The 25,285-nt window shown below is 41.1% G+C and overlaps 1 protein-coding gene across 1 annotated transcript; it reads right to left on the bottom strand.

Annotated features, from left to right (window-relative positions):
* Positions 1-423: 423 nt before the first annotated feature.
* LOC307138631 (CUB domain-containing protein 1-like) lies at positions 424-23,567 on the bottom strand (the record flags this gene model as incomplete). The annotated part of the gene is made up of 12 exons (XM_079837092.1): positions 424-751; positions 1,486-1,567; positions 1,680-2,036; positions 7,731-8,015; positions 10,982-11,032; positions 11,149-11,346; positions 12,541-12,894; positions 12,989-13,312; positions 13,983-14,180; positions 22,430-22,649; positions 22,745-22,847; positions 23,452-23,567. The coding sequence occupies 12 exons, from the start codon at positions 23,565-23,567 to the stop codon at positions 424-426; spliced, it is 2,616 nt and encodes an 871-aa protein (XP_079693218.1).
* Positions 23,568-25,285: the final 1,718 nt, after the last annotated feature.

Raw genomic sequence — 25,285 nt, 5'->3', positions numbered from 1 at the left:
GGTCGTAAAACGTCTTATCAGTTTTGTTTCCAGGGTAACCGAGGATCCTTCCCTGTTGTGTTGGGGGAAGGTCTGTTACTAAGCACAAAGTATTTAAAGCATATTTGTTAAATGTAACAGGCAATTATGTGTCCGATTTGCCTCAGTCACTACAGAGTCAACGCTCACATATTCAGTCTACACCAGTGAGGTCACTCAGTTAAAGGCAACAGAGAACACTTTGAAATATAAAACCATTTCTAAAAGCAAACAGGTTTCTTTTTTCTAGAAAATGTATCTCTTAACATCAAATGGTGCAAATGAATGTACATAAAATCACTAAATATATAAACGTTATAGACAACTAAAACAAATTATTTTACAGCTGAAAATTTCTATTCAATTCCATCAAGACCTCTTTTCCCTCACCCACACAGTCTGGTTTCATTCAGAGGTTTTGATGGGAGACTTTGGTGAGCCAGATGTAGTTGACTGTCCCTGAGTATTACCATAGAGCTCATTGTCAACCATCTTGCTGTCAGTGACTGACTTTCTGAGTGGTCTGTCAGGTAAAGGTGGGCTGCTCTCATCTTTACATTGTTCTTTTTCAGCATCATCTTTAAGCAGATGTGAATATACTAGACTATCATCTATGTACTCATAAGTGTAAGGATCCTCCCCCTCTTGTGTTCCGGGGATACCATGGAGGCCTGGAAGGAAAGCACTGGGATTGTAGACGGTCACTGGGAGAGCCTTATTCCTCTTCTTTTTCCTGTGCAATATTAAGATACTTTGTTAAGAATCAAAACATTCCAGTACTATACTTTGTACTGTTAGGGTTTCAAGCGCTAATCGGACCAAACCAGTGCAGATTATCTGGAGACCTAATATCAATAATTATTTTAATTAAAAAAAACCCTTGCCAAATGTTTGAAGAGAGTGTGCAACGTTCACTTAAATGGCTGTAACTCTTGAAAGGAATGGGATAATTTAACCAAACTTGGCACATGTATGTATGGACTCATTCTCATGTCACATGAACACATTTTCAGCGTTTGGCCCCTTGGTGGAGCTATAACCAGAAAAAGGTGAAAATGGCTGATACAAATGAAACTCATTGGGCTGTTTGGCCTCAAAAGACAGTGACAATTTTGAAAGAAATTACCATCAGATGGGTGCTATCAAGTCAAGTCACCTTTACTTATATAGCGCTTTTTACAATGCTGATTGTTTCAAAGCAGTTTCACGGTGTTAAATAGGAAACTAATGTATCACATTTTACATGTGTGAAACCTTGGGGCTGGGTAAATCATTAGTGACCCATACAGTTTGCCCGAAAACCTAAAACCTTCACAAAATGAAGAAAAGACATTCTAAATAATATTCTCAACAAGCATGTGAAGTTTTATAGAGGTCATGTCATGCGGCTAAAAGGCCTTGAAGTGCTTGAACCCCTGTAAATGCTGCTTTCTGCTAATTTTAAAATGTTTTTTGGAAAACTCTCACCTGAGAACAGTCCAGATCACCACAGCTGTTATGATCATTAACACAATGCCCACGATACTCAGGATAATTTCCAGAAGCTTGTCTGAAAACATAATGATACATTTCACTTCATCTTTTAAAGTCTTTCCCCGATTGATATATTATATGTAAATTCTAGTGGGAATCTAGTGGACAAAAGAAAGTAAGGCTCTCACTTGTGTTTGTGTTATTCTGAAGTGTGATCTCCATCATTGCCCTGAAGGCTCCTGTCGGGGACTTGCAGTTAGTCATGTTTAGGTAAAAACTTTCTGGGACCAGGACATCATTAATCTTCTTATCCTTTTTAGTGCTGTACAGCATCTTTTGAGACCGAATGGTCTGCACTGCAATGTTTATGTCCCCCTCATCCTCACACTTGGGCTGGCTGACATTCCTGAACTTCAGATTGCTCTTTATCTCCGTGTTAATGATCCAGGACACAGTGCTGGAGGGTTTCATCCCAGAAGGCCAGGTTGGGGTCGACAACACGGTAGGGTCATCAATTTTTGGTGCCACAGTGAATATATAGTGCTCTGTATGAGAAAGACAGAACAGCAAAGCTCAATAACTGTTTTTATTTTTGATATCAAGTCACTCACACTTAATTTATTTGAGCAGGTACACTACTGTTGACAGGTTTGGGGTTGGTTATATTTTTAAATGTCTTCGAAAATAAATCTCTTTATGCTAATTAAGGCTGCATGTATTTGATCAAAAATACAGTAAAAACAAAATATTGTGAAATATCATTACAATTTAAAAGAACTGTTTTATACTGTAATATACAGTATTTTAAAATGTAATGTATTCCTGTGATCAAAGCTGAATTTTCAGCATCATTACTCCAGTCTTCAGTGTCACATGATCCTTCAGAAATCTTTCTAATATGATGATTTGCCACTCAAGAAACATTTCTGATTATTATCAATGTTGAAAACAGTTATGCTGCATAATATTTTTATGCAGACCATTATATTTTTTCCCCGATTATTTGATGAATAAAAAGTTCAAAAGAAAAGCATTAGAGTCACTTTATATAAGGTGGCCTTAACTATTACGTACTTACATTTAAATGAATAATTTGGTACAATGCATTATTGTGAACATATATGTTTTTACATTGTACTTATATACAGTGGGTCCGGAAAGTATTCAGACCCCTTTGAATTTTTCACTCTTTGTTATATTGCAGCCATTTGCTAAAATCATTTAAGTTAATTTTTTTCTCATTAATGTACACACAGCACCCCATATTGACAGAAAAACACAGAATTGTTGAGATTTTTGCAGATTTATTAAAAAAGAATAACTGAAATATAACATGGTCCTAAGTATTCAGACCCTTTGCTGTGACACTCATATATTTAACTCAGGTGCTGTCCATTTCTTCTGATCATCCTTGAGATGGTTCTACAACTTCATTTGAGTCCAGCTGTGTTTGATTATACTGATTGGACTTGATTAGGAAAGCCACACACCTGTCTATATAAGACCTTACAGCTCACAGTGCATGTCAGAGCAAATTAGAATCATGAGGTCAAAGGAACTGCCTGAAGAGCTCAGAGACAGAATTGTGGCAAGGCACAGATCTGGCCATGGTTACAAAAAAAAATCTGCTGCACTTAAGGTTCCTAAGAGCACAGTGGCCTCCATAATCCTTAAATGGAAGACGTTTGGGACACCCAGAACCCTTCCTAGAGCTGGCCGTCCGGCCAAACTGAGCTATCGGGGGAGAAGAGCCTTGATGAGAGAGGTAAAGAAGAACCCAAAGATCACTAGCTGAGCTCCAGAGATGCTGTCGGGAGATGGGAAAAAGTTGTAGTAAGTCAACCATCACTGCAGCCCTCCACCAGTCGGGGCTTTATGGCAGAGTGGCCCGACGGAAGCCTCTCATCAGTGCAAGACACATGAAAGCCTGCATGGAGTTTGCTAAAGGACTCCAAGATGGTGACAAATAAGATTCTCTGGTCTGATGAGACCAATATAGAACTTTTTGGCCTTAATTGTAAGCGGTATGTGTGGAGAAAACCAGGCACTGCTCATCACCTGTCCAATACAGTCCCAACAGTGAAGCATGGTGGTGGCAGCATCATGCTGTGGGGGTGTTTTTCAGCTGCAGGGACAGGACGACTGATTGCAAACGAGGGAAAGATGAATACGTCCAAGTACAGGGATATCCTGGACGAAAACCTTCTCCAGAGTGCTCAAGACCTCAGACTGGGCCGAAGGTTCACCTTCCAACAAGACAACGACCCTAAGCACACAGCTAAAATAACGAAGGAGTGGCTTCACAACAACTCTGTGACTGTTCTTGAATGGCCCAGACAGAGCCCTGACTTAAACCCAATTGAGCATCTCTGGAGAGACCTGAAAATGGCTGTCCACCAATGTTTACCATTCAACCTGACAGAACTGGAGAGGATCTGCAAGGAGGAATGGCAGAGGATCCCCAAATCCAGGTGTGAAAAACTTGTTGCATCTTTCCCAAAAAGACTCATGGCTGTATTAGATCAAAAGGGTGCTTCTACTAAATACTGAGCAAAGGGTCTGAATACTTAGGACCATGTGATATTTCAGTTTTTCTTTTTTAATAAATCTGCAAAAATGTCAACAATTTTGTGTTTTTCTGTCAATGTGGGGTGCTGTGTGTACATTAATGAGACAAAAAATTAACTTAAATGATTTTAGCAAATGGCTGCAATATAACAAAGAGTGAAAAATGTTCTTTATACTTTCCGTACCCACTGTATATATATATATATATATATATATAATTAAAAAAAAACTGCATATAATTACATCTGTAATTAATTTCTGTAATTACATTTATAATAACATTTTTGACACTTCCCTTACACCTAACCCACACAACTCCTGGTCCAAGCTCTTTTTCTCTCCAGACTGGACTACTTTAATGCTTTTCTAGCGGGCCTTCCGGCATGCACTATCAAACCCTTGCAACTGATCCAGAATGCAGCGGTGAGGGTGGTATTCAAAGAGCCGAAGAGAGCCCACATCACCCCTCTCTTCATCAGTCTGCACTGGCTGCCAATAGCTGCTCACATCAAATTCAAGGCACTGATGCTCGCCTTCAAAGCAACCACAGGCTCTGCACCAATATACCTAAACTCACTCGTTCAGACTTACACACCCTCCAGAAACTTGCGTCCAGCAAGTGAACAACGCCTCGTGGTGCCATCGCAAAGAGACATGAAATCACTCTCACGGACCTATTCCTGGACCGTTCCCACCTGGTGGAACGACCTGCCTATCTCTATTCGTGCAGCCGAGTCTGCAGCCATTTTCAAAAAACATCTAAAGACACATCTTTTCCAGCAGCACCTGACCAATCAAGAATAGCACTTATCACTCTATTCATTTTCTGTTTGTTTATTTATTTTAAAACAAGGTCTGTCCTATGTGTTCTGTGCTAGATTAACTAAGACTTGTTACAGCCCTGTCCATAACTTCACCCTTAAACTTACCCACACCAAATCTGTGCTTAACTTTACCCTTAAACTTACCCATCCCACCATACCTGTGCGTAACTTTACCCTTAAACTTACCCATACCACCACACCTGTCCCTAACTTTACCCTTAAACTTACCCATCCCACCATACCGGTGCGTAACTTTACCCTTAAACTTACCCATCCCACCATACCGGTGCGTAACTTTACCCTTAAACTTACCCATACCACCACACCTGTCCCTAACTTTACCCTTAAGCTTACCCACTTCACCAAACCTGTCCATAACTTCACTCTTAAACTTACCCACACCACACCTGTCCCTAACTTTACCCTTAAACCTACCCACACCACCACACCTGTCCCTAACTTTACCTTTAAACTTACACATCCCACCACACCTGTCCCTAACTTTACCCTTAAACTTACCCATCCCACCATACCTTTGCGTAACTTTACCCTTAAACTTACCCATGCCACCACACCTGTCCCTAACTTTACCCTTAAGCTTACCCACACCACCACACCTGTCCATAACTTTACCTTTAAACTTACCCACACCACCACACCTGTCCCTAACTTCACCCTTAAACTTACACATCCCACCACACCTGTCCCTAACTTTACCCTTAAACTTACCCATCCCACCATACCTGTGCGTAACTTTACCCTTAAACTTACCCATGCCACCACACCTGTCCATAACTTCACCTTTAAACTTACACATCCCACCACACCTGTCCCTAACTTTACCCTTAAACTTACCCATCCCACCATACCTGTGCGTAACTTTACCCTTAAACTTACCCATGCCACCACACCTGTCCATAACTTTACCTTTAAACTTACACATCCCACCACACCTGTCCCTAACTTTACCCTTAAACTTACCCACACCACTTCACCTGTCCATAACTTCACCCTTAAACCTACCTACACCACCACACCTGTCCCTAACTTTACCCTTACCCACACCACCACACCTGTCCATAACTTCACCCTTAAACTTACCCATCCCACCATACCTGTGCGTAACTTTACCCTTAAACTTACCCATGCCACCACACCTGTCCCTAACTTTACCCTTAAGCATACCCACATCACCACACCTGTCCATAACTTCACCCTTAAACTTACCCACACCACATCTGTGCTTAACTTTACCCTTAAACTTACCCATCCCACCACACCTGTCCATAACTTTACCTGTATCCCACCTCACCTGTGCCTAACTTTACCCTTAAACTTACCCACACCACCACACCTGTGCCTAACTTTACCCTTAAACTTACCCATACCACCACACCTGTCCCTAACTTTACCCTTAAGCTTACTCACATCACCACACCTGTCCATAACTTCACCCTTAAACTTACCCACACCACATCTGTGCTTAACTTTACCCTTAAACTTACCCATGCCACCACACCTGTCCATAACTTTACCTTTAAACTTACACATCCCACCACACCTGTCCCTAACTTTACCCTTAAACTTACCCATCCCACCATACCTGTGCGTAACTTTACCCTTAAACTTACCCATGCCACCACACCTGTCCATAACTTTACCTTTAAACTTACAAATCCCACCACACCTGTCCCTAACTTTACCCTTAAACTTACCCACACCACCTCACCTGTCCATAACTTCACCCTTAAACCTACCCACACCACCACACCTGTCCCTAACTTTACCCTTAAGCTTACTCACACCACCACACCTGTCCATAACTTCACCCTTAAACTTACACATCCCACCACACCTGTCCCTAACTTTACCCTTAAACTTACCCATCCCACCATACCTGTGCGTAACTTTACCCTTAAACTTACCCATGCCACCACACCTGTCCCTAACTTTACCCTTAAGCTTACCCACATCACCACACCTGTCCATAACTTCACCCTTAAACTTACCCACACCACATCTGTGCTTAACTTTACCCTTAAACTTACCCATCCCACCACACCTGTCCATAACTTTACCTGTATCCCACCTCACCTGTGCCTAACTTTACCCTTAAACTTACCCACACCACAACACCTGTGCCTAACTTTACCCTTAAACTTACCCATCCCACCACACCTGTCCATAACTTTATCTGTATCCCACCTCACCTGTGCCTAACTTTACCCTTAAACTTACCCATACAACCACACCTGTCCATAACTTTACCCTTAAACTTACCCATACAACCGCACCTGTCCCTAACTTTACCCTTAAACTTACCCATACCACCACACCTGTCCATAACTTTACCTTTAAACTTACCCATACCACAACAACTTTCCCTAACTTAACCCGTATCCCACCTCAATATCAACAAAAGTGTCTTGCAATACAATATGAACACAATAAGTACATTGTACTTATCTTTTTTATGTAAGTACATTGTAGTTAAGGCCATCTAATGTAAAGTGGGACCAAGCCAATCATTTGAAATATAAATCTTTTGTTATATTAATTTATAACAATAACTGGCACTTTTGTAAAAAGTTTTTATTTTTATTTTACTGAAACCTTTGAATGGTAGTGTGCCACAGACAGTTTCTACACCATTTTTGTTCTGCGTAATCATGAACTTGCTATACATTTTCCTCAAGAGAAAAAACAGCTTCCATTTATAGTAATGTATAATTAATTTATAATGAAACCCTTTACCTGATATGTTTTGTGTAAATTAATAATTTAAAAAAGGTTTAGCTGGCAATTTCCAGTCATTGAAACTTGTAACGGAGACAGTTACTGCAATACTGGATTCACGGATCTGGATTTTCTTAATGGTTCCTTTTGGACAAAACTGCCCAATAGTGATGCCAGGGTTAATGTGGGACACATTTAGGAGGAAGATGCTATTGGATTTGTCCTCAGACGGACAGTAACGCAGACTGTCTGTAGGGGACTGTAGCTCCACTGCACTGTTCTGTGGGCCATGAAGGTGCCATGTCATCTTCTTCAGAACTTCTTTGAGACACTCAGGCTTGTAATTGAAGGTTAAAGGGAATGGAGTGGATGCACACTTTATCCATTCTTTACATTCTGTTGATAAAGAAACAAAGTAAGTGAAGAATAGAGGAATGTATAATTAGTATGGGCCAAGAACTGGAGGAGCATAAAGGCCCATTCACACCAAGAGTGATATACTATAACAATGACTATATTAGCATCCACACCAATGGACAATAACATTCTGTGCACTGTATTATACGCACAAGCTGCAGTTATGTTGTCTGCTGCTTTAAATGCTGGAGCTCTTTAAGGTTGGTGGATTCTGATTGGCTGTCAATGTTTATATTAATTTATCAGTTGGAAAATTTATTCTAAAAGTGATTCCAACAGGGCTTAAAAACGAAAAAAACAAAAAAACAATTGGTTCACTCCGAGCAGAATCGATATTATAGGTCTTCCGTTTTTGCGTTCAATAAACATTACTGTTCCGAAAACGGTTTGATTTGAAAAAATACCGGTTAATAACGTTATTTTAGTTTAGCCTATACTTTAAACAAATATGTATAAATAGACTTATTTTTCACTCAATAATAATATAACACATGGTAATTAAAATTTGAATATTTATTTCATAACATTTTTAAAACCACAACAGAAATACATGCATTAATTACAAAGCATAAACAGCGGACCTATTTTAATGGAACGTTAGACAATCGAAAATGGCCCTCTTATGGCCAATTCTTTTCAGAAGAGTGATAACATTCTTTGTACATAACTTTTTTTCAACACGACTTGTTTTAAAATTGGTTTATTAGGATATGATTTGGTTTATGGACTATTGCTGATAGCCAACAACACTGAGTAAGCAGTTTACTCATCGCCTATCACCAGGGCCGCTCCATCTTTCAGCATTAGATGATCTACAAATCCGTCATCGAACTGGGCCTTATTTATAAAACAATCATTGCTAAAATGCAGGGAACAAACAAAAACACTTGCACAACTCTGTTGCTGCTCTGGAAAAACAAACTCCATCCACTATTCCCTTAACGCTGGGTTCTTTGGGAAGCTGTACAGGGTTGTCTTGCCCTGACAACCAAAAACACACATCTTTGGTGACATTGTTGATTTCGTGAAGTCCTGTGACTGCAGCGCAGCCAACGACTTCCCTAAAGCAGAGGAAAGCACTTTGATGGGCGTGCATTTGCTCTCTCACTCTAGTCGCGCGTGCGCGCCCTTCCAGGAGAAGTGCCCATACGGCCCGTACAAGGACATTCCGCCCTTGTTGTCGTCACACAGACCCATTCTCGAAAAAAACTTTCCGAAACTTGTGAGCAACCAGAAGGAGTATTTTTGCCACAGAAATAGGGGAGCGCGGGGCACAACCTAATGCGGCGTTAGTTGTAACGCATGGTTTAAAACTTTTCACACATGCCAGCATAATGCAACTTAATGTATTTACTAGTTGCCATATCAACATTATTTAGAGGAAAAAAATATGCCAAAATGAAAAAATCTTTGGAATACCCCACCTATGAGGCATGTTGTCACATTTCACTTTGATTCTTTCGGGGTAAATGAAGAAAAGAGTATACACTGTATTAATGAATGAAAACCACATAACTGTACTAGATGTGAGAAATTAATGTGGGAGAAAATATAAATACTCTGAACCCCAAGTGGATTTACACAAACTGAGAAAGTCAAAAAGCATTGGTTGTGCCCCACTCTCTCCTACTCCATCAAACACCCAACTTATGTTTTGAAACTTTGTCCATGTTTAGCATGGGAATCCAAGTCTTTAACAGTGTAAAAAGCTCAGTATGCATGAAATAGCATTTAAAGTTTAGTTTTTGTATTAGTTATCTTCCTTGATGTGGTCAGGTGTAAACCCAATTTTTATTGTTTTCATTAGTTCTTCTTCTTCTTGTCCCACTGCCGTTTGAAGAAAATTTGGCACACTGATTTGGGAGGATCTAAAAAGTACCTATACCATTTTTAAGTTCTGCCTGACTTTCTTTAACTCTATAGCACCACCATCTGCTCATTCACGTTTATGTTTAACATTATTATTCTTTGGCCTCTCTCTTATGCAGAGTTCAGACTGCCCGATTTTAGCCCCGATTTTGACTCGCAGACAGGTTTTGCGAAATCGCCGACAAATGCCCGAAATCATAGGCAAACCGGTGCTTGTGCACGTGAGTGACAATCACACAGTGTGAATGATCAAAGACGCGATCAGAGAGAATCACAGATGAGTCGCCGACGACCGCAAGATATTTGGCATGCTCAATATCTGGACCTGTCTGCGATTCAAACTCCTGCTCTGTGAAATGAGTTCTGACTGAAAAATACATTGGCGATGACCGACAGCCAATGAGAGAGCAAGATACAGGGCAGCGGGAGGTTCGGGGAGGAGTTATAGACCATAATATCAGTATTTTAATTTTAATAGATACATATCAAACAGAAACAAAGCACAAACATTTGCTTGACCAGCCGCAACAGCAGCACATTGCAAAAATTATTTATTTACCTCAAACTCTCTTTGCAGAACACAATCCTTTCTCCCTGTGTCTCCCCAACCATTTCCTCCGCCATAATCTTTTTATTTTTCTTCGTTTTGCTGCAAATCAGCGCAGAGACAATTTGGACCACAAGTTTCTGCACTCCAGTCTGACGCTCGTGGGATCTCGCGTTGTTTCCTTCTCACTTCTCACGTATATTTTGTTGTGAAACGTAATTTTGCGGACGGGACAGAGCTGTCGGTGATTCTTCCTCTTGTAAAGTCATGCAGTGTGAAACCCCCTGTCGCCGATCTATCATGCAGTGTGAACACAGCAGTGAATGCTGGCCCAGATAGTCATGCAGTGTGAAAAGAGCAGTGATCCGACCAGTTTGAAAATCGTGCAGTCTGAACTCGGCATTAGTTAAGCCACAAAAACAACCAAACAGACTGAAACAAATGTTTGCAAGGGTTTTCACCATCATGTACCTGAGAAGTTTAGGGAGTACCTACAAACAACATTCTTGCCCAAAGTCATGTCCCTGACCTGCTTGAATAATAGAAGTTATGGTAAATATAGATTTAACTGGTGAACCTTCTAATAGTGACAGGGAGACACCAGAGCATTTTACACAGTGACACAAAGCTCAAAACATTTAGGATATTGTCTTATTTATGGCTCAGAGGTGTGGATCGTACCACACAGTTGAGTACCTATGGTCTGGTTGACAGTGCCCTGTAGTTCATCATCGTCACAGTCAAAGGTTTCAATGAGATAAGGCTTCCCTGAAGCTATGGTGACCGTGTCCATTATGGCTGAACCCAGTCTCAAGAAACAGGCAGAGTTGGGACCCTTTTTCTTCACACGGATTTTTAGCATTTGATTCTCAAGCACATCCCATTCACAACGCCCTGCAACAGTGACAAGAATAAGAAAAATAGATGTCAAAAAAACATTATATGTAATAAGTAAGGCATTATGAACAGTCAGACAATTTTAAAATACAACCATCAGCATGATCAAAAGAAGAAACCATTTTATTATGTGATGGTGCCCTGACCAACCTGTCTGTGTGTTATCCCAATTATTATACATCTGCTTATTCAACAGATAAAAAAGGAATTACTGTTTTATGTTGAAATTATTTGTGGTTGACTAACAAGATATTTCAATTGTCGATACGGATATCTAGAAGAGTGGCTGCAGGACAACTTAAAATTCTGATAATTGATAATTGCAACTTTATATCATAATTATTAAAAAAAAATAAGTCAGATATTTGAGTTATAAAGTCGGAATTTGCAAGAAAAAGAGTAAAGAGTTGTGAGATAAAAAGTCGCGATTATCTTTTAAATGGTTTTATTCTGTGGTGTAAACAAGCTTCCATACGAAATGTTGTAATAACAGTACTTAATTTGAATATCAACATTTGATTGGTCAAATGTAAATCCGGTAACTACTCAAATGCTGAAATGTGATAATTCAATTTGATGCAATGATGTGTAAGTTTCTCATTCTATTTTTTTTTTTTTTAAATCAAGTTTTGTTACTGTCCCAATTTACCTTAACGTGTTAGATAAAATGGGACAGTAGCATTTAGCTAAAGTGTTTTATTTTTACAGATCATTGTTTTACAGAAAAGTTATAGGCAGAAAGGAATGCAAATGGAAGAAAGAATGCAAGGGTCAATCAATAAGTACAGGTTAAGAGTTGAGGCAGAGCAGGAAGCTATACTTTGTTTTTTGCCCAGGGCAAGGTATGTTCCAAAATCCACAATTGAAAAAAGAGAGAAAGGTGCTGTTAAATGACAAATATTTTTTGAGGCATGACTACATTCAGTCATCTGAAAATAAACTGGCAAAAATGTTAAAGCTTCTTTTGCAGAATGTGCAAAAGAGGAGATATCTGAAAGAAAAAACAATGCAGGCTATTACCCCCCCAAAAAAAGAAACTATATATAATAACATGCAATTTCCATGATCCCTTTTATTTTGTTAGTATTATTACCATCTGCAAGAGGTGTGTAAACTTATGATGTATATGGAAATATGACTACTATAAAAGAACATAAAACTCAAATTCTTGAAGGGAAAAAAGTTACATACTTGCATTTGTCTCGATGGCAGAGATTTGAAAGTGCACCATCAGGTCTTTTGATGGCCAGGACATTTTGCAGTTCTTTATGTGGAGAATAAAGCCGTAAAGCTCCACCGATGGCTGGGTTTCATTTAGCATTTTTACCAGAGGTTCCTTCAACTGCCAATAGTATTTCATTGTTGGGATGTTTTCAGGTTGGAGGCATGTTGGAACAGTGTGGCTCACAATGCTCACATTTGTGTAGTACGAGTTGGGCACGTGGATAAACCATACTGTCTCTGCATCTTCCGGAAATGTGTTTGGGGTAAAGAAATCCTGGGTTGAACTCCTCTCTGGGAGATCAACATAGATACCAATCAGTACTGTAAAATAAAGAAAGTTCAACAATTCACATATGACAACTTTGCTTAGACAATTGTGCCTAAATATATAAGCTTGCTTCACCATTGCACTTACTCTTAGCGGCATGGTCCAGCGATACACTGATGACATTCATGTTCAGAGGTTGACCTCCAGACACTTCCAAAGACAGTTTGCCAACATTAAGCACTTCGACTTTTTTAATGGCTCCATTCTGACAAAACCTCCCAACACTGATATTGTCTGTCGTGATCATGTAAACGTGCTTGTCTGGGCAGCCGTCTGTCGGGTGAATCTGCCGCAATCCAATTATACCGAAATTCAAACGGATTCTCTTTGTATCTGTAGGCTTCAGATTCCAGGTGAAGGTCCGATTGAACTTTAGAAAGGCATTGTGTTCTTTGGGTTCAATGTTTTTCACTGTTGAATAAATGTGTTATGTTAGAGTAGGGTGACCATATTTTGATTGCCAGAAACCAGGACCCTCTGCCCGGCAATGAGATACTCAAATGATACTCGAAGTTTACTCAAAGATTCCTTATTAATTTCAATACATTTAAAGTACGCCCCCTCTGTATGGATAGACATTTTTTATATTAGGGCCAGGACAGTACTTGAAAACAGGACATGTCCTGGGAAAACACGATGTTTGGTCACCCTAGTTAGAGAAAGACACAGTAGATTTATTTAGTTGACAACAAGCACACAGTGTTCATTTAACCCTCTATTGCTCCTCATTTAGGGGACACACTCATACTCCTCCCGGTCAAAAGTAGCCGATGTGTTTTAATTTGACAGGACGGGAGACTTTTATTTTGATGTTGCTGAGAATGCCAGCACCTGAGAGGACGTTTACATGACACCATTTTCACATGCAAACGCAGTATCAGGTTGCTGAAACCAAACTTTTTTTAAAACTACTTTTTTTTTAATGAAGGAGAAAAAACTCTGTTTATAAAAATACCTGTGTACAGGTGGACTAGGGCTTAAAGATGTATATCTTTATGACCAGTGAAATATGATTGAAATATCATTGTCCAAACGAGAAACGTAATGAGTAAAATAATTATTATTATGTGACAGCTCTCACCAGTATCTCTCATGATCTCCACGGTGAACACATTCTCTGGCTCTGAACAGCTGAAATTCAGATGGGTATCACTTTTGAGCACCACAGAAGACTGGCACACCTGGCTTATACAAACTTCACACTGTGCATCTATGCCAGCACTGGTATTGATGTGGATGCTTGTTCCCCGTTCAACAGCAACATTGAGCTCTGCACCACCTGAAATGATAAAAAGACCCTACAGTCCCTGTAAAAGTAAATTCCTAGATTTGTTTCTAAACACATTATAAAATGTTAGAAAAGTATTGCTGATGCATGTTACAAAGACTGTGAACTATGCAGTGCTGAATTTTGGAGGAAGACTGTTGAACAGTTTTTCACCATTTTTGTGTTTTGTGAAATCATGGTGTAACGGAGGCCAGCTAGTAGTTGCTGTGCAAGTAAACCTCACTCCTCTGATCTCAAGAGACGCTCTTGCGATTGATGCTAGAGGTTGCAGCCTTTAGCCTCCTTGTTAGAGCGTCCAACTCTCATACTGTTAATGTTTCCTTGAGATGCTTGAGTTTAAACGGCTCCAATCAAGTTGTAGAAACATCTCAAGGATGATCAGTGGAAACAGGAGCACCTGAGCTCAATTTTGAGTGTCATGGCAAAGGCTGTGAATACTTATGTAATTACATTGTAATTATTTTGTAATTTATTTATAATAAATGTGCAAATATTTTCAACAAACTTTTCACATTGTCATTGTTGGGTATTTTAGGAAAATAATGAATTTAATCAATTTTTGAATAAGGCTGTAACAAAGTGTGGAAAAAGCGAAGCGCTGTAAATACTCTCCAGATGCACTGTATGCTAAATGCATATTACATGGTTGTAATAATTTACAAAACAGCTGAGTCTCCTTAATAAAATTTCCTAAACCTTTTGATATCAAGGGGCCTGTTTACACCTGGTCATGTGTTTTTACTGATCAGATAGATCTTATTTTTCCAAACAATTCCATTTACACTTGGGCTCATAAATGTGTCTCAGCATAACGGATATAAATCTTCAATCCCTGCACTATATGCATATTTAATGGAGTTCACGTCACCAAAAACAACAGATATGAGCTGCATTTTATTGATCATCAGCTAATTTCAAACTCAAAGACCACAATAGGAGAAAGCGTGGCAACGGCACTGGTAAGATCATTTTGTTTCTTTACTTTTAATGAAGATTGTAATAGATGTGCTGATTGACTGGGATGTTAAGCCACGCCCATTTGTATGTAAGTATGTAGGTGTGTGTAGGTGAAAAAGTTCCACAAATATATTTATGGACGGAAATTTACACTCATCACAGACCACAAGCCTCTGCTGGCGATACTTGGACCAAAATCAGCATTACCAACATTGGCAGCTTTGAGAATGCAGCGTTGGGCATTAGTGCTGATGGCTTACCGAAAAGCAGCTGACCACATGAATGCTGATGCTATGTCCAGACTACCCACTGTGGACAAAGACTGTAAAGGGGAAGAAGGAGCTGTGTTCTACTTTTCCCAGGTGGATGAACTCCCTGTGTCTGCTAAGCACATAGCAAACTCAGCAGGGAACAATCCAACACTATGCAAAGTGTGGAATTATACTGTGAATGTTTGGCCAAACTACAGTCGTGGCCAAAAGTTTTGAGAATGACACAAATATTAATTTTCACAAAGTCTGTTGCCTCATTGTTTACGATGGCAATTTGAATATACCCCAGAATGTTCTGAAGAGTGATCAAATGAATTGCAAGTTTGAAGTCCCAAAACTGAAGTCCCTATTTGCCATGAAAATGAACTTAATGCCAAAAAAAACATTTCCACTGCATTTCAGCCCTACCACAAAAGGACCAGCTGACATCATGTCAGGGATTCTCTTGTTAACACAGGTGAAAGTGTTGGTGAGGACAAGGCAGGAGATCACTAGTAATATTGCACCTAACTCCACCATTTATCGGATCATCAAGACTCAAGGTTCGATGTTCAATTTTTGTGAAGAAGGCTTCAGGGCGCCCAAGAAAGTCCAGCAAGGGGCAGGACCGTCTCCTAAAGTTGATTCAGCTGCGGGATCAGGGCACCACCAGTGCAGAGCTTGCTCAGGAATGGCAGCAGGCAGGTGTGTGTGCATCTGCACGCACAGTGAGGCGAAGACTTTTGGTGGATGGCCTGGTGTCAAGAAGGGCAGCATAGAAGCCACTTCTCTCCAGGAAAAACATCAGGGACAGACTGATACTCTGCAAAAGGTACAGAGATTGGACTGCTGAGGACTGGGGTAAAGTCATTTTCTCTGATGAATCCTCTGTAGCGTCTGGAGTCTCTCTCTCACGGGACCAAAGGGATGAGTCGTTTTGAGGAACATCAGAGAAGCTCGTCTCTTCCACAGCTCTGCATATAAATTAAATCCCTGCTCCAATGGCTCCAACAAGTCTGAGTTAGATTGCACCACTGACTGGTTAATGACCAGCCAGAGGGTGACCAGAAGATACGATGATGGTCCTGTGAGAGCTTCAATCAGATCCTAATCAGCCAGAACCTCTAACTCACCCCGCAGTTGAGAATGGTCGGAGAATCACCTCAACACGCACATACACAAGCATTCCTCTTTATTTAGCCTTTAATTAAACTATCCCAGAAATTACGTATATGATGATTTCTTAAGTATATGCATGCTTCCTATATTGTTTATGTTTGTGTGATGTAAAAGCCATCCTAAATGCTCAAAATGGCTCTGTAAAGAAGATATTTTTATGCGTTTAAACCAAGGCATGTTTGATGTCTAAAGGTTTCTCTTTCTTTGTGTTAGTCAATGGTGCAAAGTATATGATTATGAGATGTACCATTAGTATGTTTAGTCCTTTTGGAGTGAAACTTTACTTATTCTGGCCTCCCGCAAGAACATTCCATCGAGTAATAAAGTCCAAACAAAGAAATTCTCTCCCACCTGAAATTCACACCAATGATTGGTCATCTCAGGGAAGATGGGCGTAGGTTAATGGACTTTAAAGGACAGTAACACAAGCACATCTTGGTTCAGTCAACTTGCAAGGACTCCGACGAGACAAATTTTCTTTTCCTCCCGTCACATCAGCGCGGCTCGCGGGCTTCGGGCCCCGAGCCTGCGCGGCCCAGCCAAGCTGGTTGTTTCCTTTGAAGATCGACGTGCTCCGCGACACAGCCGGCATCAAAAGACCGGCATCACTGCGCATGAGGAACCTTCTCAGGGTGGACGAGATGAACTTTCCCTTCCAAGACACTCGCTTCTAAACCCCTTTAAATCTCCCGCGGACCAACTAAGCTCCGGAAGGACCAAACGGAGAGAGCGCTTCAGCGCACAAACACTCTGAGAAACGCCAACGCACGCATCTTGCTTTACACAACACAAAGAAACCATGCAAGTATCAATTCTATCGAAATTTAGATGCGTTTTAAGATTGTACCCCTGTTTAAGGTGATAATGGTTCTTACTGGCTCTAGTGGTTATGTTTTGGAAAGTCTCTGATCGGACCATACCCTTCTTCCTTGCCTTTCTTCTCATCCTCCTTCTTTACTTTCTGTATGAAAGCCCAACAACGCCCCCTGCAGGTATTTCTTTGTATATAAGTTATTAATGCTTAAACCCAGGACATGCCTGGACAAGTCTCAGTAGGCAGTATTGATACAGAGGTGAAGAGACTGACTTGTTGTTGCTTGCACAAAATGGACTAATGCATGTTTGTGATTCCGTGAGTGATTGATTTAAAAAGTAAGTTATCTGCTTTACATTATATGCTATTATAGTCCATGTCAAGCAAAATGTTGGAGCTAGTTTAATACTGTTTAGTTGTATATATTCTGCAGTATGCTTTAGACAGGTAGGCTAGATTTGCATGCCTATTTATGCTTTATATATTTATGATTGAATACTTGAATACCCTTTACCAAAGTAATGCGTACCTATGGTTTACAAATAATTCATATTTAACACTTTAATTACCTGATTTACTGTTACTCCCATTTTGTATAGTCTATTTGTTTTGTTATCTGTAATACTGTTTATATTAGAAAACTTACAGTGTATTTTGTTTTCTCTGTTCATTGTAGACCACGTGCATACCTCATACATGCAGAAGTAATCTGAATAAAACCCTTAAGGCCTGTACACACCGGGACGAATATCGCGTGCGCTTATCGCCAGCGTTTTTCGTGCCGTTTTTCGGCGCGTCTTGAGTGTTCACACCCAAGCGATTTTCACTGGCGCTGCGCCGAGTGAACGTGCACATTCAGTCGATGCGCTCCCGGTACACAAGATGGTGCTGCGGCACTTTAAGCCTCTGACACTCGCTTGTCACACAGAAGGAGAAGAGAGACAGTATTTACGTGCTTGCCAAAACCATAGACATATTATGTATATGGACAAAACCATTCACACACTTTTTGCTAACTGGCAAGCAGCATTAGCAGTTCATCTTCTTCTTTGTCTACTTACTACTTCTTCGTCGTATCAATGCGTGCTCGGCAAGACCGTTTTGTGCTTGAGCGCCACCAAGTCGTGTTTTACTGTCACTTCAGCAGCTCCAGGCACGTGAACAAAAGCGCCGATCTCATTGGTCGGCCAGTTTTTTACGCGCCGCGTCAAAATAAAAAAACGAACCCGAGGCGTTTTTTTAAAAATGACGCTTTTACGCCTGGCGTTTTGCGCGTCGGTGTGAACACTCACATTGGCGCCCATTGTTTAGTCCCGAGGCGTTAAACGTCGGCGATAAACGCGTGCGAAAATCGTCCCGGTGTGAACAGGCCTTTAAGCTGGTACACTGTCTCTCGCTCCAGTTTCTCTAATCGGAAACTCCCACCACCATTTCTACTAGTACTTAACCGAACCCTTTGAGCATCCCATACGCTCGTATACTTTCCATTATTCTGTATATACATGTATTCTTTATTTAGTCGTATGTAATCGTAGTATCAATAATTATTAAAACCATTGTATCCACGTTTTGATTGTCATTGTTGTTGCTCACAAAACACGAGTCCCTTTAATGTCAGATCTAAGCTACAAGCTCTTATAAGTATCTTTGAATGCTTTAATTAATATCATAGTTCGGAAAGTTTGTCCTTTGTGGCCAAAGGGACAAACTTACCGAAAATTGGGTAGAAGACCTTGTGAGAGTTGATAAGGATTGTACTGCTCGTTCATTAAACGGAACAGACCAGAGGAATTAATAATCCACTCCTTAGAGGTTATTCTGTGATTAATCATAAATCCCTAAATATTAATACCCATAATTCCCTATTGAGCTAAATTAAATTTAATAATATATGTAACCCTAAAATGCTACACCTCTTTCCGATTGTTTGGGGCATCCGGAAAAAAGTTTGTCCAGAGAAGAAAATGTGAGCGCTACCATCTGTCCTGTGTCATGCCAACAGTAAAGCATCCTGAGACCACTCATGTGTGGGGTTGCTTCTCAGCCAAGGAAGTGGGCTCACTCACAATTTTGCCTAAGAACACAGTAAAGAATGGTACAAAAACATCCTTCGAGAGCAACTTCTCCCAACCATCCAAGAACAGTTTGGTGACGAACAATGCCTTTTCCATTATGGTGGAGAGGGTTTACAGACTCTTTGCATAAACTGTAATGTAATTGTCAATAAAAGCCTCTGACACTTATAAAATGCTTGTAATTATACAAGTATACCATAGTAACATCTGACAAAAAAATCTAAAAACACTGAAGAAGCAGACTTTGTGAAAATTAATATTTGTGTCATTCTCAAAACTTTTGGCCACTACTGTATGTGTCAGAGGAGAGTCTAAAACCATACTTCACACAACGACATGAGTTATCAGAGGACCAAGGGTGTGTGTTGTGGGAGACGTGCTTTCAAACCCTGACGCCGCATTCACACGGGGCGTCGGCGTCAACGCTTCTCGTTTACTTTGAATGGGTGACGTCATGCGTTGCCGAACTGAATTGTGGGTTCCGTCGTGGCGCTTCACTCGCGTTGCAAGCGGCAAAAGTTGAAGATTTCTCAACTTTTCAAGCGCCAACGCAGGCGTCATCCAATCAGATCACCCTATGCAAATATCCTAGAGCAGACGCTAGCCAATCGCGTTCGTTTAAAACACCGGTGAATGAAGAGTGTAAATGACGAGAAGAACGATCTAAAATGGAGGAAAAACTAATTATTGCGGTTGGTAATCACCCGGTCCTTTACGACCAATCTTTGTTCACATACCGGGACACAAACCGGAGAGACCAGGCCTGGAAGGAGGTGGCAGAGACGGTTGGAGAATCTGGTATGTATCAATCATGCTTGTATTCTGTACGTGTTTATCATTGAATGACAGGCAGCATATATCATGTGTGGTTCAAATAGGCGCTATCCCCCAGCCAAATGAGGTATAAAATATTAAAGTGATCATTTTTCATACACATAATAATGAATTACATTTGAGTGTAAGGTGATTTGGACCGTTTATCTGTCAGTTGGCTGGTAGATGATAAACACATCATAAAACAAAATAAATATATTATGAACTGTATTACGAACCTTGCATAATAGAAATCTATACCAGAACCTGTTTTATTTGGCATGTTTAATTCAGTTCTTATTTTAATAAATAAACAAGTTTAAACACTTGAGCAACACTTGTTGTATTTTAATGAATTGTTTATTTAAATTTTTGCATGTCAGAGGATACATGTAGGACCCGTTGGAAGTCATTGAGGGACAGATTTAGGAAGGAGAAGAGAAAAGAAAGGGAAATGACAAGGAGTGGGGCAGGGTCATCTGGGACCCAACCCTGGCGTTTCATGGCGGTGTTGGGATTTCTCACACCATTCCTCACCGACCGTGAGACGTCCAGCAACATCCCCAGACGACCTCTGCCCCCTTCACATCAGTCCATCAGTCCAGAGCCAGAGGAGGACAGCCAGGTCATCACCCAGCAAGCCCCTTCAAGCAGAGGAGATGAGGCAGGCAGTGACACAGGCAGGCAGAACCTAACAAAGCTCTCAAATACATTATTATTTCAGCACTATCAAGGAGGGTTAAGTCATTTAGAAAATCAATGTCAATGTGTAGAGCTGAACCATATGCTGCAAAGTTTAGGCCACACATGTTGCACAACCGTTGACACCTAATGCGTAATAACATTATATAATAAATTATTTCAAAGAATGATTTGACATTAAAATCATGCCATGTTCATTGATTATCAATTTTTGCTGTAACTATGCAGACAGACAGACAGAGCAGGAGGAAACTGTCGAGAGCAATGACAGGGGTAGGAAGAGGAAAAAAAGGGAAATGTCGTCTTTTGAGAGAGGACTGTTGGCAGCAATTGAGCCGCTGACGCAGATGACCACACTGCCACATCCACCACCACCACCACCACCACCGCCGCCTCCAACACCAGATGAAGATGAGGTTTTCTTTCGGAGCCTCTTGCCATCCCTTCGTAGGCTTTCTGTGCTGAGGAGGGCCAGGCTTCGGTTTGATATACATCGTCTGGTTTTCCAGGCTGAAGAGGAGGCTGCTGAGGGTCTCCTGTGAACTTTTTTTTCTACACATACTGATCTACATTTTACTTTTTACACTCACAACTGCACACACACACACTTACATACATACAGCACTAAAATAAACATATTAAAATAATCGTATGGCTGTATTGTTTTCTCATGTTCATATAGAATAATACAGTAAGTATTTTAAATTTGTCGTATCATACAGCGTTGTCGACGCAATGCAGTCACTTAAAGGGATAGTTCTCCCAAAAAATTAAATTCTGTCATCATTTACTCACCCTCAAGTTGTTCCAAACCTGTATGAGTTTCTTTGTTCTGTTAAGGCTTTTGGGCTGAAAGGGCAAATGCTATGTACATTATGACATGGTAATGAAATATAAAACAAACATGTTATTGTAATGTAAAAAATAATTTTTATGACACTTGGAATCTGCACTTTTAAGAAAAATATAGGTAGCTCTTAAAAGAGCTTTTGGGTTTTGTGGCTCTGAAAAGAGCCTTTGGCGTACTCTATGAACTCGGCTGCCATGGCACTGCACCCTCCTGGTTGAAGTAGGCACAGTACGTCTCCCGGAGTTGGATAGCTCTACGGGTGGCCTTGTTGGAGCCCATCCTTGGTGCATCTCGCAGGGCCTCAGGAGCTGAAGATGGCTCAATGGTGGGTTCAGCTCTGTGTGCGCATCTTCTCCCCCTTTCCAGTGTCTTCATGCGCAGGAAGTTGTGCAACACACATGTGGCCTTCACACACACCTCTGCAACCTCTGGACTGGTTGCAATGACGCGGCGGTACATCCGCCACCGAGCTGAGAGGATGCCAAAGGCGCACTCAACTACCAACCTAGCCCGGCTGAGGCGGTAATTGAACACCCTTTTCTCTGGTGGGATGTGATGTCCAGGGTATGGCCGCAAGAGGTTGGTCATCAGCGGGAAGCCCTCATCCCCCACAAACACATATGGAAGAGGCCCATGCTGCTCTGCTCCTGGGATAGCAGCATCTGGTGGTAAACCGAGTGTGCCATCTCTGAGGCCTTCTCCAAATGCCGAGTTGTGGAGAGTTCCGCTGTCACTGGTCTTGCCATAGCCCCCAACATCCACAACCCTAAAAAGGTAGTTGGCATCGACAATGGCCAGAAGAACCAGCGAGTAAGTTGACTTGTAGTTAAAAAAGAGGGACCCAGAATTTGAAGGCGCTTGTAGAACTACATGTTTCCCATCGATGGCACCAAGACAATTTGGAAAATTCCAACGCACAGAGAACTGGCCACCTCCCTCACAATGCCTGAGACGGTAGAGTGCCCAACACGGTAACTGAAGGCAATTGTTCGGAAGGAATCTCCAGTGGCCAGGTATCTGGTGAAAAAAAAGAATGAACAAAATTCATAAAATTTAAAGTGTATGTATGTACTGTGTATTTTACTATGAGCATGTGATAATCAGATTGTCTATGGTCATCATACCTAATCTCCTTTTACTGGTTACCATACAGGCTAGAAAAACAAACGGGTCATGTGTACAGTATGTATGTGTAGTGTACATATAGCATTACATAATTTTTCACAAGCTCAAACAAGCTGTTAATGAGTTAATGCTTGTAGTAAAAACACTGCTTCTAACTAAATAAAAAAGTATGACTTTTAAAACACTTAACTTAACCACAGAAGTATTATGTTCTATAAATATAGATAAAAAAATAGGGACTGAAGAGATGTGGGGGGAGGGTTTTCGTATATTCTCTTATTATATTAGTGGAGTGGTGGTGGTGATGGTAATGAAGATGGTAATAAATAATAAATTGTTACTTTGCTTATGCATACACCCACCCACACACCTATACATTTACACACTTTTATTTCACTTATGGAATTACTAGATTGTTCGTTACTGCACTATTTTGGTCTGTATGTCTGTCTGTTAAATAAAACAAATAATAATAATACAAAAAAAAGATCCTTACCGTAGGCAGATAGCGAGTCGCTCGGCAGGTCCAATTGCCAACCGCATCACTGTGTCAGCCTTGGTGATGAGGGGACCCACCTTGCCGAGCAACTCGTCAAAGGTGTCCCGGGACATCCTGAAGTACTGCTCAAACAGCGAACCATCCAGCCGCAGCTCCCGGACCAGAACGTGATATTCTCCCCGCTGTCGGCGCTTTTTCAGAATTGGGTGCACCCAACAATTTCGAGAGCCACGTCGCCTGAGCCTATGCAGTGCATAGATAAGAAGTACACGGGCAATCGCATTTGCACGTACAACCAAACCGGCATCCATTTCGTCTCACACAGACTAGCTGTCAAAAAAGGCGCTTTTTTTTGTGTTGTGTTGTGGTCCAAGCGGCAAGTAATGTGATTGGCTGTTGTCACTATGACGGTCGCGTCAGCACCAAGCTTCAGCCACGCCCTCCGTCAAGCGTTGACGCCGAAGCCCCGTGTGAATGCGGCGTGACACGCAAGTGGTTGCTGTGGTAGCGAACAACAATACCGTAACGTGCTGGCGTATACAGGCTAACTTTTATTTGGGGAAATCTGTTTATAATAGGCTATTAGGTTTGAACCTATTGGTCCTGCGCTGCTTATTGATTCAGTTCATTTGAATGAAAATACATTGCATGTATCTGATCTATTTTTAGTGGCATTCAGTATAAGGATTTGACTGTTCATTCTCTCTTGCACTTCTGCTTCCCTAGCATCATCATCATCGGGAATTAACGCAGTTTGAGCCAGCAGCTGGAATTGATAAGGCTCTGGCCCTGTGTCTACAGACAATCCACCCTCCTCCACTTCAAGTGAAGGTAGGGGAGAAAAGTCCTCTTCTTCAAATGACCGCTCTGTTGCAAAGCTACTGGCGTCACTCCAGTCATTCTCGATCTTTGCGAATTTTTTTTTGATGAACAGTTGTCATCAATCCGTCACAGGTGCACGCCCCCCCCACTCAGTCCCGCCCTCGGTTCGTCCCCTCTGTCTCCGCTGGGCTCTGCCCACTTTTTCAGCATTTTTCAAATATTTCCAGTGGGTGGAGTTAGGCTCTGAGCTGGGGTTGAGTTACCCTTTAAACAAGGCTCGGAACGCGGCGCAGCAGGTCGCTGTTTGAGAGGGGTCCCGTTTCACTGTTGCACTGTAGTGAGCGCACAGCTGAGATCGCATTACAGCCTACGGCTGAATCCGAAATCGCCCCCTAAAGCCTCATTGAGTGTACTCAATAACGTCCACTATGGATTTCAAATGACACCATACTTATGCTTTTAGTGCAAAGGAATCATTAACTGTATCGGTTTTATAAGGAGTTATAGATGTGCTGATTGACTGGGATGTTAAGCCACGCCCATTTGTTTTGTATGTATGTGAATATTGAGCACTCAGTAAGGTAAGTGAACAGGCAAAGCATTTGTCTGTCATTCATCTCTCCAATCCAGCTTCAGATCATAATGTATAACAAAGATGATTGTGTGTTGAGCGTCAGCTGCTCGTCTGCAGCAATGCGTGCTTCAGTAGCACGTCATATCTGGATATAACATGTCATAAAGCCTATAACATGCTAACCACCAGGTGCATTTAGACTTGTTCAGTTTCGTCTGGAATGCGGCCCGACCACCTCCTGAAGTGAATTGAGCGATCGGATTGAAATACCCCTCGAATGCATTTCAGATGGCGTAAACAGGTGTAAACAGGTCCAAGAAGAGGTGGATTAATTTTGTGAAGTTGAGGAACACCACCAACACCCATTTCTGCAGTGAACATTTTAACCCCAGCATTTGAGAGCAGAGAATAGCCTACTGCTTATTTGTTCAAGAT

The sequence above is a fragment of the Gobio gobio genome (genome assembly GCF_949357685.1).
Source record: "Gobio gobio genome assembly, chromosome: 15".
Classification (NCBI taxonomy): Eukaryota; Metazoa; Chordata; class Actinopteri; order Cypriniformes; family Gobionidae; genus Gobio; species Gobio gobio.
Note: the sequence above shows the minus strand (reverse complement) of the source record. Positions and strands in the feature narration are given on the sequence as shown.